Source organism: Giraffa tippelskirchi, chromosome 10 (genome assembly GCF_054371585.1).
Source record: "Giraffa tippelskirchi isolate mGirTip1 chromosome 10, T2T-mGirTip1v1.2.pri, whole genome shotgun sequence".
Classification (NCBI taxonomy): Eukaryota; Metazoa; Chordata; class Mammalia; order Artiodactyla; family Giraffidae; genus Giraffa; species Giraffa tippelskirchi.
The window spans coordinates 16,998,344-17,014,757 of NC_137284.1; the positions used below are offsets into that span (position 1 = coordinate 16,998,344).

The window sequence follows — 16,414 nt, forward strand, 5'->3', positions numbered from 1 at the left end:
CGCCCCAGCGAAATCCGTCTTTACCTGCCTCTAACAGCGATGGTGCGACACGGAAAGTTGCTTGCTTCATTATCCTGGAACAAATTTACACTTGTCTGAGGAAACGGGCTAAGTGTTTCCAATCATTTTAGAGAAAGCGTGTCCTAGTCGCTGTGGAACCCACACATGCGATAACAGCGCACACAGCACACCCACGGAACAAAATAACAGTTCTTTCACTCAGAGAAAGGAAGGGTAATGGTTACTTAGAAAGTGTCCCAGACAAGCTGTCAAATTGAATTCAGAGAGCTGGAGTCTGACTCCAGGACAGGGCTGGCTGGCTCAGGTCTCTGGGGACTGGGGTTTCCTGCCTGCTCCAGCTTATAGACAAAGATTCTTTGTTTCCAACCCTCTCTCTCTCTCTCCTTCTCCCTCTCTCAATCTCTCTCCGGTGAAAACACACACACACACACACACACATACACACATACAACATGCAGCTCTCCAAAGAGGGCCAGATCGAAAGTAGACAAAACATTAACTCTGGAATTTCAAAGGAAAACAATTTTAAAAAAATAAAACAGAGAGAGCAAGCTACCGTCTGTTCTAGAATCATAAATCTTGCCTTTGGACGCAGAAATAGCACACACTCACACACACACGCACTCAGCAATCATCCTTGCTAAAAATGGATTAGGGCTATTTCATCATAAAGGAAAAACATATAATGACAAAGTTCTTAACAGGCCCTCCCGGGAGGCCTCGATACCCTCACGTTTTAAGTGCACGTTAGCGGACACAGACAGAGCCCGTGGAGCCACACAACCTGCTCCATGAGAGATGTTATTTACTCCCTAAAAATAACAGGCCATTACCTCACAGCATTACTGGCCTTTTCCTTCAGGCACATGTGTTCCAGACCAACCCCGTGCAGGGCAATGCACACAGGCCCAAGGACCCGCCAAACACACACTCACCCCGCCTAGACTCTCACTCAGGATGCTGCCTCGACTCCCTCCTCCACACTGAACCCCTAACCTGCTACCCTTGTTCACAGCCACACACACAGGGCACAGGAATCAATATTCTGCATGCATCCACATCTTCTCCATCAAAGCAAAACTTCTTGCGGCATCTTTTAAATCATAGAAAATATCAAAGATGTAGGAAAGCAGAGAGAAAGATGTATTGCACCAAGGAGGGCCCTTCGGCTTTAACAGGCATGAACTCAGCCAGTCTGACTTCAGCTCTCCCCCGCATCCACCCGTGCCCCCTCTCCACCCCGACTACTTTGAAGCAAATCCCTGGCTCCTTTGCTAAGCTTCCTTCTCACAGAGTGAGACTGTACCTGTTTATCGGTTTCATGAAAACCACCGAGAGTCCCCTTTCAAGCCTCCCCCATCATGCACCCATCACAAACCCAGACCTCAGTGCTCCCATGAGGCACATTCAGGTGCACCAGGGGAGACCACTGGGTCCTCTGTCCCAGACCCAGCCCGTGCACATGCAGCCCCCACACAGGACAGATCCAGATGCACTGACTGGTGTCTTTGACGCCCACCTTCTCTTCTTCAATACCCATTTCCAGCACCACCATGCTGGGTCCTTCCAGATCTTCTCCCATCTTCCATTACGATCTCTATTACTAAATCATCAAGGACACCGCACAGGGGTTGAAAATGCAGGGGGAAGTGGTGAGATGTGGTGTTGTATCAGCCATAAACAACACATAGCATTGACTTACTGGCCCATCTGTCTCTGACTACAACCCCTTGAGGGTAGCTGGCTGGGTGCCACATTTCTGAGGCTCAGTCTGGCATCCCATACATAGTAAGTTCTTAATAAATGAAGAGATGTGTGAATGGGTGGAAGAGGGCACGAGTTCTGACTAAAGTCCCGGGTGAAGCTCTTCACCCTCTGTGTAATCTTGGGGGGACCCACGCCTTCTCTGGCCTCACACTGCCTCTGTCCCATGAAAGATTCAGAGTGAATGGCCCACTTTAACACTGAATGATTTTCCATCTCTTTATTACTCTTAGGGAGCTTCTTGTAGGTCGCATGCATTTTTCCATTTGATCAGATGCAGTTTCATATTATTCCTTAATCATTCCACATGCGGATCTCCCTGCTGAGATTTTAAACAACTTGGCCATCTCATCTACCAATGTTACCATGCCATCTAATATGGTGTTCTTCACAACCCTGGGCATTGTGTCAATAGGTGGTAAAGCTGCAAGAGTATTCTAATGATTTTGTGATAATGCTACTAATTACTACTGTAATTCATGGAGCTAAGACATTGAACACTTACTGCTGTGTCAGACACCTGGTAAGAGATTTATGAGTATGATATCATCCCTGAAAGGGCCTTAAGACTGTCCTCATTCTACCCATGAGGAAACTGAGGTAGAAAAAAGTAAATGAGTTGACCAAGTTCACCTAGTTTGAGCCCAGAGCCTGAGTTTTAAACCAATATGCTATAAGGCTGAAATATGAGATGAATATCTGCTTTGGGGAAATTGAAAGCATCAATTAAAGAATGTTTAAAATGTCAGATGTTTGATGCAAACTATTACATAAAGAATGGATAACCAAAAAGATCCTTCCATATTGCACAGGGAACTATATTCAACATCCTGTGATGAATCGTAATGGGAAAGACGAAAAAGATTGTATAAATGTGTATAACTGAGTCACTATGCTATATAGCAGACATTAACACAGCATTGTAAATCAATGATACTTCAATAAAATAAATTTTTTAAAAAGACGTCAGATGCTTGAATGCTGAGAGGAGAAGCAGACCAGAGGGAAGAAAGAACAATAGGGACGTACATTTGAGTCCTGCTCTGTCCCGAGACATGGGTGACTTCAAGTGAACCTTGTAACCTCTCTGTGCCTACTTTTCATGATCTGCAGATCCAGGGTGATAATAATACCAGCCCTGCCAGCTCACAGGGATGGAGGGTGAGAGGTGCAAATGAGATAACAGACCTGCAAGTGCTCAGCAAACAATGAGGGTCTGCAGAATGATGGTGCTGGCTTCAACACAGGCCCCACCATCTGGAAATCTCCTCGAGCCAGCAGGGCTCTCCTTAGCATGATCTTCAGCACTGGTTAGGCATTTCACTCTGAAGGACACGGAAGGCTGCTTTCTCCCCCTCTCTCTTCCAGACTCAGCGTGTGAGCAGACAGACTTTTTATCCATCAGCTCAGGTGACGGCAGGCCAAGGCTGTTTCGCAGGCCGCCAGCGACCCACATGGAGGAGGAGCAATTTGCATTCCACAGCAGGTCCTGAAAGGCTTCCCGGGCTGAGGGTAGAGGCTCAGGCTCCACAGGCTAGGCTTATGGTTTATGAGTTCCAGGAGTTCATAAACAACGAGCTCAGTATCCTCCGACTTTTGGAGAGTCAGAGGCATTTAAATGGATCCTGCACGAGGAGCTAAGGACATGAGGGTTTAGGATGCAAAGCAGCATTTCAGGGATGTGATGGGAGGGCCCAGGGCAGGTCTGCTCTGACCTGCATCCAGGATGGACACACTCGCCCCTGGGAGTGGAGGTCAGAGGACGAGGCTGAGCGAGCCGTTGGTCACTATGTGCTCAAAACAGCCATTTAACTTCCAGAACCCCAGTACCCTCCTGATAAAATCAGGCTGCCAACTCCAATCCCAACTACTAACTAAAAAAAAAAAATTTTTGGCTGCACCGTGTGGCAGGTGAGATCCTAGTTCCCCGACCAGGGATCGAACCCTTGCCTCCTGCATTGGAAGCATGAAATCTAAAGCAGTGGACCACCAGAGAAGTTTCCCAATTACTATTTAGATACACATGGTGAGAACATATAAGAAAGAGATTTCTGAGGGCTGAAGTGATAGACTCAGGTAAAGCTCAGGTCAAGATCAATAAAGATTAACCTCATCAATGACAAGGATGAAAAAGAACAAATGTTCCTGTGGTCAAGTCAACCTGTTCTTCCATAAGCACACCAGGAGGTCCTGCCCTTCCTTTTCGAGGTTGGTTTGGGGCCAGGAAAGATCAAGATCAACCATCCAGTGTGTCTCCAAGAAAACCTGGGTGGCTAGGAGATGGGTCTCCCTTTCCTCTTTCTGGTTCGCGTCTGCCCTGTAGGACAGCACTGCTCAATTGTGGCTGCACGTTTAAGAGTAACCTGGAGATCCTGAAAAAATTCCCAATCCCACCTGTCACTCCTAGAGATTCTGAATCAGTAAGTTGTGTTTGGGATCTGGGCATCAGTATTTTAAAACATTTTTTATTTTGACTTTTCCAGCCTTTTTTTTTCAGTTATATACTATATATTCAGATTATATACATACATATGGATATATATATACATATATGTATAATTCATAGGCATAGAAAACAAACTTATGGTTACCAAAGGGGAAGGGACAAATTAGGATTATTATACAGTAAATTCCTGTTGCTATTTTATACACAGTGGTATATATCTGTTAATCTCATACTCCTAATTTACCCCTTTCTCCTTTGGTAACCACAAGTTTGTTTTCTATGCCTGTGAATCTGTTTCTTTTTTGTAAATAAATTCATTTATATTATTTTTAGACTCTACATGTAAGTGACATCATATTTGTCTTTCTGTGACCGATTCACTTCACTTGGCTGGATAATCTCTAGGTCCATCCATGTTGCTGCAAATAAAATTATTTCATTCTTTTTTTTATAGCTAATAGTCCATGGTATATATAACACATCTTTTTTATCCATTCATCTGCTGATGGGCACTTGGGTTGATTCCCTGTCTTGGCTATTGTAGATAGTGATGCTATGAACATTGGGGTGTGTGTATCTTTTCGAATTAGTGTTCTTGTCTTTTCTGGATTTATGCCCAGGAGTGGGATTGCTGGATCATATGGTAGCTCTGGATTTACTTTTTAAGGAACCTACATAGTGTTTTCCATAGTGACTGCACCAATTAATGCTCCCACCAACAGTGTAGGAGGGTCTCCTTGTCTCCACATTCCCTCCAGCAGACGTATATTTTTTGATGACCACTCTGACTGTTGTGTGGTGGTACCTCACTGTGGTTTTGATATGCCTTGCTCTAATAATTAGCAATGTTGAACATCTTTTCATGTGTTTTTGCAGTTTTCATTGCAGTAAAACATACGTTACATAAAATTTACCATTTTGCTCATCTTTCAGTGTACATTCCAGTGGCATTACATATATTCACACTGTCCAACCATCATCACTATCAGAACTCTTTCATCTTTCCAAACTGAAACACTGTGTGCCCATTAAACAATAACTCCCCATTCTTCCCTCCTTCTAGCCCCTGGCAACCACCCTGCTACTTCTCTAGTCTCTATGAATTTGTTGACTTAAAGTTCCTCCTGTGAGTGGAGTCATACAATACTTGTCCTAGCGCATCAGTTATTTTACGAAGTTCTCCAGCTCATTCTCTGCTCAGTTAGGACGAGGGAATAAGCCAAGTGGGGGCTTTGTATGAAGTCACTTTTGGGAAGAGAGGATAATGCATGGATGTGGTTGCAGATGATAGTGAGAAAACTGCAGCGACAGGGAAACATAATGGAAAAAATTCAAGTCTCCACCCACACTACAGTTAGACAAGGTGTTGCTTTCATGAAAAGCCAGCTAGAAGGGGAATGCTGTGTTTATCAGGAGGACGATCTGAAGCAAGGGATTCTGAATCCTACAGCTTGGGTTTGAATCCTTGTTCTGCTGTTAAATAGCTGTGTGTCTTTCAAGTAACCACTAACAGTCTTGAACCTCAGTTTCTCTGTCTGAAAAACAGGGCTGATTCTTTCTACCTTGCGGGATGTTGGCAGACTTAAAAGAAGAGGCAAAGCTTGTGAGAGTGCCTGGGGCATTGCAGAATCCTGTACAGGTGACAGTGGAGGCTGCTCTTGCCAACAGGTAACAACTGTTGCAGTTGTTCAGGAGCTATGTCATGTCCGACTCTTTGTGACCCCATGGACTGCAGCATGCCAGGCTTCCCTGCCCTTCACTGTGTCCTGGAGTTTGCTCAAGTTCATGTCCATTGAGTCAGTGATGCTATCTAACCATCTCATCGTCTCAACAATTGCTTCCGTTCTAATTTATTTTCTAAGTGCATTAGCCTTGGTAACAGGTAGAGAGAGCATAATTGTTCTAGCTGGGTCCAATCTGTGACCACAGACTATTTAGTTTTAAAAAGTTTAGGGACTTCCCTGACGGTCCCGTGGTTATGACTGCCTTTCAATGCAGGGGATGTAGGTTTGATCCCTGGTGGAGGAGCTAAGATACCACATGCCTTGGGGCCAAAAACCCAGAACATGAACAACAGAAGCAAAATTGTAACAAATTCGATAAAGACTTTAAAAATGGTCCACATCAAAAAAAACAATTTTAAAAATAGCTTAAAGACTGTTACAAATTGATTTTTAAAAGCTAGTCTTACTTCCTGGGCACCAATAACCCTTAGAGAGTACAACGGTTTTCAAGAGACAAGCTGGAAGGGTGATTATGCCATTTTAAAGTAAAAAGGCATTCTCATTGGATAAGCACAGTGAAGAAGCATTCACAGAAGCGTTCACCTCCTCAACTTCTTTCTTTTGTGCTTGATGCCAGCACCTGTCCTTTGTGAAACACACACACACACACACACACACACACACACACACACACACACACACACACACAGCTCCGGATCTCTTGAGGGACTCTGGGTTTCTTTGGGGCTGTGTGTGTGCCTTATTCAAAGAAGGTGGAGCTAAGGTTGCACCGTGCCTTCTCTTTATTTTTCCATTTAAAATTTTAAGAACTCAAGATTGCTCTTAGAGAAAAGCAGAAGAGAGAGGGGTGGGGTGGAGGGTGAAAGGGAGGGAGCGAGGAGCGTGGCTAGCTTTGTCTTGCTAATGTACTTTTGTTTTTTGGACCATGGGCCATTTAGACAGATTCGGACCACCTCTTGAGGGGGGAGCCGCTGGAGCAGCAAGACATCTCAAGTGGAAAGCTTTACGGGTGGACAAAAGATGCACCTGCAAAGCGCAGACGTCTCCAGAGAGCAGGGCCAATGCTGGGAGATAAATGCCTGGCGCCACCTGACTGAGGGTCTGGCAGCGCTCGCTTGCCTGGAGACCACAGTTCATTCATTTCAGAAGAGGAGCAGCTCCTGCAGAAGCCCCAGAGAGCCCGGCATGGCACTGTACACACACAAAAGGACCCAGGGAAGGAAGGGGAGTAGCGCAGGTAGAGGACAGACTGAGAGCTAAGACCCCAGCAGGAGTCATGAGTCAATAACCAGCGCAGTAACAATCAGTTCAACCCAGACACCCTTGATTCTTAACAGAAATCTGTATTGAAAGCCCAATATCGGATACCTCACTGGGTATCTCACTGGGTCTGCCCCACAGTCTCACTGGTTAGTCCTGCTGTCATCAGCAGGTCCCAGCCTGTAGCCCTGCACGAGCTTCAGGGGTCTCCTGCCTGCCTTCTTTCACCCTTTCCTTCCTCCCTCTCTTCCTCCTTCCTGTAAGAAGTGGATCCCTACTTGCAGATGAAATGAAAGCTCAGTAAGCAAACCAGGTCAGAGCAGAGGGGGGACCCTGGATGGAAGCAGAGCCTCACCTGAGGCTGCAGGGTCATCTCCTTAAAAGCCAAGAACTCCAAAGTCAGGGAGGATTCTTACTGGCTTGCATGTGTGCCTACTCAGTTGCTTCAGTCAAGCCAACTGTTTTGAGACTCTGTGAACCGTAGCCCACCAGGCTCCTCTGTCCATGGGATTCTCCAGGCAAGAATACTAGAGTGGGTTGCCATTCCCTTCTTCAAGGGATCTTCCCAACCCAGGGATCAAATCCCAGTCTCCTCCACTGCAGGCAGATTCTTGACCACTGAGCCACCAGGGAAGCCCTCTTACTGGTTTAATTTGGCCCTTTTACTTGACAGGAAGCTGAGGTTCGGGGCATGAAGTGATTTCCCCAAAGTAAACCAGAGGTGTTCCGACCTCAGTCGAATGTGTTTGTCACTGTAGCACATTTTCTCTTTTACGGACGTTTGCAGTGCAATGGTTAAGTGGGTCACCTAATAAAATGTGGCTTGGATTGTACAATGAGTCAATATGACTTCAGGGTTTTTATGGCAAAAGCCAGTAACTCTGATTTTGAAAGAAAACAGTAGCATAAATAGGACTAGCCCAGGGTTGGGTAGGAGGTGAAGAAACTTGCAGAAAACCAGGAAAGTCCACAAACAGATTCATTATGTTGAATACTTCCTCCACAGAACTGTCTGGTCATCATCTGATTAGAAATTGTTAACAGGAAGTCTCATGTGATAGAAGGAAGGTGTGAACTTGGTCCAAACACCCAAGCTCACTGGGCTTCTGTTTCCTCCATGACAATTTTGAACTAAATGGTCTGTAAGAGTCTTCCCATAGAAGAGCCTTATGTTTCTCTGCAATGTTATGCTGTGCTAACTCCATGCAACCCATATCGAAAACTTCTGCCTTCATTCATTCTATGTGGCAAGTGTGCATTAAAGAAAAAGTATTGAAGGAGAGAGAGCCAAGGAAGAGAGTGCTCATCATACTCCTACTCATCCTTCAAGGCCCCACTCAAAATGCCCCTCCTCCATGAAATTTTTCTTTTGCCTCAGGCAGATATTTTTTCACTCACATTTTTTCTCCCTTAAGCCAGGTAATATGAATTATTCACTTGTTTAAACTCCCAGAATCTAACAGTATCTGGAGCAGGAAATCTCCACAACACTGTTTCACAAATAGAGATGATGAGAAATGTATTATAATGTCTGCTAAAACCCTCACCAGCGAAAACCATTTGCTGAGATGATTTTCTTTCTCTCTCAACCAAACCAAACCGAGCGAACTAGACCAAATCCCCAAGTCAGCACTTTAAAAATGAATTGGTAGTGCTAAAATGTCTTACCAAAAAAACCCCTGAAAATGTGACATTGCAAGAATCCTCGAAATCTTCACTTCATTTCCTTGAACAGAGAAAGCCCCTGCCTTTCAGCTTTGAAAGTGAGAAGCATCCATTTCCTTCCAAGATCAACACGCTTTCTTTCATGGAGTAGCAGCCTCAGATCGTATTTTTATGGTATTATCACAAGATATTTTACAACCCTGTCATGTTTTTGCAATGAGCAGAGTAAAGGGGGTCAACTTAGGCTTCTAAAAAAGCCGAGTGGACAAGAGACTTGGGGCCCGCACCTGAGGTTCCCCACCCCAGTCTTCCCATCACGGACAGTGCTGGACTGGTACGGAGGACAATTCTACAACTCTACATGCCTGAGAGAACACACTCACCTTCTTTGACATTCAGCCGTGAGGACGGGTCCGTGTGGGAGGTTGTGTTATAGGCCAAGAGTGAACCTGAAAGGCGAAGCAAAAGCATCAGGTTGTATCCCAGACAAACTTCCAATATCAAGACCAGGAAATGGGATGGATGAGAACGAATTGGGGAGGGGAGGAGACAGGGAGAAGGATGGTGGGACAGACGACTCCTTGAGAGAAAGAAAAAGTTAATGCCAGCCATTTGGGGGGCCAATCACACAAGACTGTCACAGGTTCCTGGAGTCAGGGTCCGAGCAAGCTAGGACAGAATGCTCATGGGTGGGTCACACACAAAGCCCTCGCAGTGGCCATGATAAAGGACCTGGAGTTCTTGGGTCCACACTGCATCCCAGCAAGGACACACGGCTGGGGACAGTGTCCTGGTCCTGCAACCGACTCCCTGTGTGACCATAAATGAGGGACTTTACTGGTCTGCACCTTGATTTCTTCATCTTGAACTGCAAGAAGGACTGGCAAACATTTTATCAAGACCAGATAGTAAATATTGTGGCCTCTGTGGGCTGAATACCACCTCTATGAAACATCTCTCTGTTTTGTACACGGGCAAATGCTGGCCAGATTCGGCTGTGGCTTGCACTGCCATGCCCTGGAGGAGAGGCCTGGCCAGGTCCTTCCTGCTCTGATGTCCTTTGGGTTGACAGGTGGGCAAGGTTCTTGGATGGTCACATTGGTGGAGGCAGTGCTGGGAGGTGGGAATGGGGTGGGGTTGGCAGCGCTCCTCAGCGCAACTTCTGTCTCCGTTTACTCATGTCTAAGAGAATACAACTAGACGTAAGCCATAATACACTGAATTTCCTGTCATCGAAGGTTGCTGACATACAATCTTTTAAAACTAAATGTTCATGCAGAACTACTCTTAGCAAACACTAGTCCGGGCATTTTCTAGTTTTTTCTTATCTCGCATGTAAAAAAGTTCTCCTCTCTTTCTTAAAACCTAGGCTTCCCAGGTGGCACTAGTGGTAAAGAACCTGTCTGCCAATGCCGGAGAGGCAAGTTCGATCCCTGGGTCAGGGAAATCCCCTGGGGGAGGAAATGGCAACCCTCTCCAGTATTCTTGCCTGGGAAATCCCATGGACAGGAGGAGCCTGGAAGACTACAGTCCATGGGGTCCCAAAGAGTTGGACATGACTGAGCAACTGAACCCATTCCTAAAACTGGGCTTGTTCCTCTGTTTCTAGCAAGCTCACGAGCTTTATTTTGGGAAATGTAGGCATTTTTCCCCTCTGCCTTGAGGCTCTGAAGTTTGATCCAGAGGGCTAGAATCTGTTTTTACAAAGGACGCGAGAGGCTGGACATGAGTGTTGGAGGCTAAAAAGTCTTTCTAAACAATCCTTTCCCTGATCCCCGGGACTGAGTGGACAGACTTGGGTGCCAGGGCTCGGAGCAGGGAATGGGCTGCCAGACATTTCTATTTTTAGCCTCAAGTCACAGAAGGGACACGGAGTGGAGCGCCTGCCTCACCCAGTCGTGGGCGTTTGGTTGTGTGCCTCAGAGAAGCCCTGGGCCCTTTCAGGCCGGGTGACCAAGAGAATTTTAGAAGAACCATCCAACTGGCTAGAATCACTGACTCTGGGCTTGGGTGACTATGCCTTTCAGCTCTGAAACGGTTTCAGGGAAAAAAGAAAAAAAAAAGTGGAGGGATGCTGTTGGGATTGAGACAGTTCTGTGCCAAAGCGTGGCTAGGTGGAGATACTTTTAGAACGAAGGCAGTCACATGCCTGGAATATCCGAGAAACGGATGCATTTGGTTATTCTGTTCTCAAAGAAGTCGAGCACAAAGTGATGTTTACACTTCATTTAATACAGATCTTTAAGTGAATGAGAGTTTAGAGTCAGACCTGCCTCTCACCACTTGCCAGCCTGGTGATCTCCATCAATCTAACTCATCTCTCCAAGCCGCAGGCTCCTCCTCTATGAAACAGGATAATAATAACACCTACCTGATATGGTTGTTGTGAAGACTGAATAAAGTAATACACACAACTGCTCGCAACAGACCTTGGCTCACAATGAGTGTTCAAAGCACGCTAGGCACTACCACGATTATTTTTACATCCCTTCTCCCGCAGACACCACAATGACACACAATAAACTCTTTATAAAAGAGCTCGCTGGGCATTTGTCTTGTCCTCTGGAATTAGAGTTATGAATGAGTTCTGCTGCAATAAGAAGTAACCCTCCATGACTGGAAGGAGGTTACAGAAAGGAAGCAAACGTTCTGAGGGAAGCGAAAGCAGTCTCCGAAGTAAGACCAAGAATGTCTGCCTCTCTGTCCCCGACATTCTCTGCCTCGGGCGGAAACCTCATGGCTGGAGCAAATAAAGAAAAATGATGGTCTCAGAGGACCGAACTGCCTGAGTCATTAGCGCAGATGCAGCAGAGAGCACGAAGCTTAGATAAACCGCATTTATTAAATTCTCCCCTTGGTGAAAGTTCTTCTTTGGGCACACGTGAATTCCACAGGAAACTCCCAGAAAGCCTACAGAAAGGGTCGTTTGACCTCGGCAAAGCCTGCGTGAAATACATATTTCATGGTAACCCCGGAGAAGGATTCTACCCTGAAGACTGTTCTTGGTTCAAATTTCCCCCCTAGAAGGAGAGGCTGCCTGCCTGCCCGTGGAGGGCTGACTCGGAAAGTCTGATCTCCTTCCCAAGGGACCAACTTTTCCTTCTGTCCTCCTGTTTTTATTTAACCAGTTTATTTAGCCAGTTCCTCAGGCTACAGAGAGTGGCAAGGCACACTGTTTCCCTAAAGGAATATCATTTAGAGGCAGGGAGGTCCTCCCTGGAGCCCAGCCTCTCACTCCGTGGCTTTGGACTTCTCCCTTCTGCTTTGGGGCCCTTTCTGTGTGCGGTGAACGCCACCTGGTCAGAGGAGACAGGCTGTGCGGTGAGGAGGGAAGCCTACGCTCTGTCGTCGTGTGCCAGATGCTTTCTCTCTGTTCGCTCGTTTAATCCTCACATAGATGAGGGAATCAACATTCAGAGAAGTCAAACAATCTGCCCAGGGTCACACAGCCATAAAGCTCAGGAAACAGGACATCCATTCTGGTCTATCTACAAAACCTGCTCTCAGTCCAGCAGACCTGCCTCCTCCAGGCTATATCTAAGAGACAGGCAGCACTCACTGAAGGTGCTAAAATCAAGACAGTGGTTGCCTCTGGGAAAGAAGTGGGGGGGGGGCTGGTGGAGAGGGGACACACGGGGGCTTCCAGCCTCCCCCTTGACCTGGGGGTGCTCATATGAGTGAGTGGCTTCATACTGTGATAATTCCTTGACTTGTGCATTTATGATTTTTGCACATCTCTCTGTTCAATACTTTAATTAAAACGTTTGTTGCCTTCTCTGTTGATGTCTTTATGCACGCATGCAGGCATCCGTGTTTATCTATGTACTGGGGGCCCCGGAAAGCATGGAGCGGCTGCTGCTAATGGAACAGCCTTCCCCACGTGAAAGCACAAGGACAAAATCATTTCCCATTGTCGAGTCCATCCGTCACTGGTACAGTATTTGGGATCTGAAAGAGGATGGAAATGAACAGAGGGAAGCTTGCAGGTGTGGGGAGCCCAACAATCGGGCTTTCTTCAGCCCCATGCCCCCCCAACGGACCTGGTCTTCATCTGGGGCACCTGCAGCCTAGACAATGACCGTCTGAGCGCCAAAGGCTTTGTCTCCCGCCTTGCAGAGACCCCGCCAGCCCCGCTGCCGCCAGCCTATTGAAGCTGGGCTCCCTTTTCTCTGCGTTGCCATCAATGGCTCTGGCTGGAGAGTGCAGGTGGGGAGGGAGGAGGAAGGAGGCTCTGTGCTCGAAACAGCCTGGCTGACGGCTGAGTCTGGGGAAACCTGGCCTTTTGTTCTCCTTCACCGGTCAGACCCGGCCTGGAAGGGGTAATACTTCACCCGCTTAATTGCTGGGACCCATCACCTTTGCCCGAACATCTGAGGCAGCCGGTGGGAGCACCACAAAACGCAAAATATGTTTTCCATTAAGTTTAAATTAAAAATGGGAATCAAGATAGATACCTTTGCTGTGGTCTCCCTGTCACCCAATATATTTCATGTCTCTAGCGCTGCCACTATTTCAAAACGTGATTTCTTAGCCTGTTTCCCAGGTCAGATGCAGAAAGACAGACAGAACACGACTTGCCATAGAATGAAAAAAAGGCTCTTCTTCTGCCTCCAGCCACCCCGCCCAGGACCTTTCAGGCCCAAACTCCCCCCAGCGGCCCTGGGTCTGAACTGCCGTTGGGGACAGCTCCCACTTCCTCTGAGGTCCGTCCCAATCTTGCCGTATGACACCCAATCTCATTTCCCGCAGCCCGAGACTGTAAATACGGCCTCTGCCAAATGGGGTGTGCCTGCGAGAGATACTGATGGGGCCGCCTGGCGGGTCCAGGGTGCGGGGCGCCCCACGGAAGGCAGAAGGGCAGGGCTGGCACCCAGATAGGTTTGGCCTAATCGGCCTCATTCCGGGAGGCCACAGGGAAGTTTTTCAGAAAGCATTTATCTCTGGGTACAAATGAAAACAGAAAATGCTGTGGGGAAGGTGGCCTGGCCCTCCACGGGTGTGTCTGTGTGTGTGGCCAGGGCCTGAGGCTAACCCCACAGCAGGAGAGGGAAGACCAGGTGGCCCGGGTGAGCGGGCGCTCTCTGTACGGCCTGGCCTCTGACTTAGAGTGTGAGGTCGTGAGCTTGGCTGCAGCCTGGGACTCAGGAAGCTTGGGTCTTAGATATACCAAGCTGCTTTCTACAGGCCGGGTGCCTTTGCACCAATTTCTGAAGCACTCCAGGCCTCAGTGGCTTTGGCTTTAAAATGGGAATTTATAATTAGCTGTCCAAGGTGTCCACAAGGGGGCATCTTGTCCCCGTAAAGTGGATGACACCTGGGCTGATGCAGTGTGAGCCCTGGTGTCCCCAGGGGACAGGAGAATGATCCCAAGCACTGTGGGCATCTCCCCAGACCTGTCCTCCTCCCATTTCAAGAGCGGGTGACATTATGGAGGGGCGGTATCAGGTATAGCCACTTCGTCCGGGCTGGCTGAAAAGCCAGGGTAAGGAGAACAGGAGCCTCTGGGCAGGCCAGGTACAACCTAGCATGCTAGGCAGGGCTTAGGACACTGATATTTCTTCTCCACCATGGAAAATACATTTTAATTTGAAATTTGGTTTTTAAAATTTGAAAGTATAGCTCCTCTCCCTGACCACCAAATAAATACTCAAGCACCTTTTGTGAAAGTGTAAATATTATGTTGTTGTTGCTTAGTCACTAAGTCCTGTCCGACCCCATGGACTGTAGCCCACCAGGCTCCTCTGTCCATGGAATTTCCCAGGCAAAATACTAGAGTGTGTTGCCATTTTCTTCTCCAGGGGGTCCTCCCGACCCAGAGATCGAACCTATGTCTCTTGCACTGGCGGGCAGATTTTTTGCCCCTGAGCCATTGGGGAGCTTCTTAATTCAACCTTGTCTTTTTTTCCATTAAAGTCCAGAAAGCTCAGAGACTTCTGAGAGGTTCAACTGTTTTATAGTCTTCTGACCAAGGCTAAGTTACAGGGACTCTGACTCTCTTCCATCCACTTTCCTTAGCCCTGCAGTACTTCCTCCCTCTGTGCTGAGAAGTTCAGCTGTTTTCCTTCCACCTCCTTGCCAAAGTGGAACTGTCTGAACCTTATCCCCTCCTCCATGAAAGGACAGATGACAAAACACGAGGAATTAGCACCTGTCTCCCGGCCTCCATTCAGCTGCCCCGGCCTCTCCCCTGAGGGCTGGCCTCCTTGCCTCCACACAAAACATCCGCTGGAAACAAGACTGGGAAAACAAAGCAGTGTTTGAAGGCAAGTTGCTGGGCCCTGGGGAGTTCCCCACAATACTGAAAGGGGACAGTCGCCACAAACATGACCTCCTGCAGGGGTCTCAGCGGACCACACACCACCCACCACCAAGGGTCCCAGAGACTATAACCAATGAAAAGGAGGCAAGAATCAAAAGTTATTTCCATGATAGGGGATCATTTTAAGCCTAAAGTCCTCCAGACTACAAGGCTATGCTGGGGTAGGTATTTTTGAATCTTAATACAAGTATTTTAATTTTCACTTTTGCAGGCAGACATGGTTTTCTATCTCTGCAGAGACCCCTTTATATTTTGCTGTTTCACCCAATGTTATATCCTATCTGTGGTTTGTTCATCCCCACTCAGCTCTTGGAATTTGCTTGGCTCCTAAGTTCCTTTCTGGAAATTTCATATTTTTATTGCTTTGGGGCTATCTTTTTTAATGTCTACATATATTCTGAGAAGGAAAGAAGAAATCCACCCTTTTTCATGCCCCGCTACCTACAACCCCCACACCCAACTGTCTGGTCTCCACTTCTGCTCAGGCTGCTCGGCCCTCTGCTGTTTGTTATCTGCTCTCCTCCGCCAGGAAGCCTCCTGAACGGTTTATCCACGACCACCATGTTTAACTCCTGGGCCTTCTGAGCAGAGGCTGGTTTTACTTCAGTGTCTGTGGCTTGGGTTCTTCTGCGAGAGGAGGTCCTAGCGAGGACCTGGGTATGTTTATGGACCCACCAGAAGGCAGGGGCTGGGATCACATGGCATGAATGGCATCTCCCCACATTAGTCAGGGCTTCCCAGGTGGTACTCGTGGTAAAGAATCTGCCTGCCAATTAGGAGACAGGAGAGACCTGGGTTCGATCCCTGGGTCGGGAAGATCCCCTGGAGGAAGGCACGGCAATCCACTCCAGTATTCTTGCCTGGGAAATCCCAAGGATAGAGGAGCCTGGCGGGCCACAGTATAGGATCGCAAAGGGTCGGACACGACTGAAGTGACTTAAAACGCACAGTACTCACATTAGTCAGAATGTGCTTGAACGCTCCCCATCAAGGGACTCTGATAACTGGGCCCTTTAAGGGCCACACATTCACTGTCCTCACTACTGTCCATCTCTGCTCCCACAAGCAAAGAAAAGGGACCAGCGACTCCTAGACCATCCGCTGTATGAGGCCAGTTTCGCTGGTGGTCTCTCCTCGTCACGCGTCACGCTCAGCTTCCGTGTGCCCACTTCCACCCCCGCGCCCTGCCCAGCT

At 47.5% G+C, this 16,414-nt stretch overlaps 1 protein-coding gene across 9 annotated transcripts in view; it reads right to left on the bottom strand.

The window, feature by feature from the left end:
- The window catches only part of FLI1 (Fli-1 proto-oncogene, ETS transcription factor), a 139,242-nt gene that overhangs the window by 29,111 nt on the left and 93,717 nt on the right, over positions 1–16,414 (bottom strand). For all 9 annotated transcript variants that reach the window (XM_081531095.1, XM_081531088.1, XM_081531087.1 and 6 more), the window contains one exon: positions 9,285–9,350. In XM_081531095.1, coding sequence (XP_081387221.1) covers positions 9,285–9,350 — 66 coding nt within the window. The remainder of the gene's footprint in view (positions 1–9,284; positions 9,351–16,414) is intronic.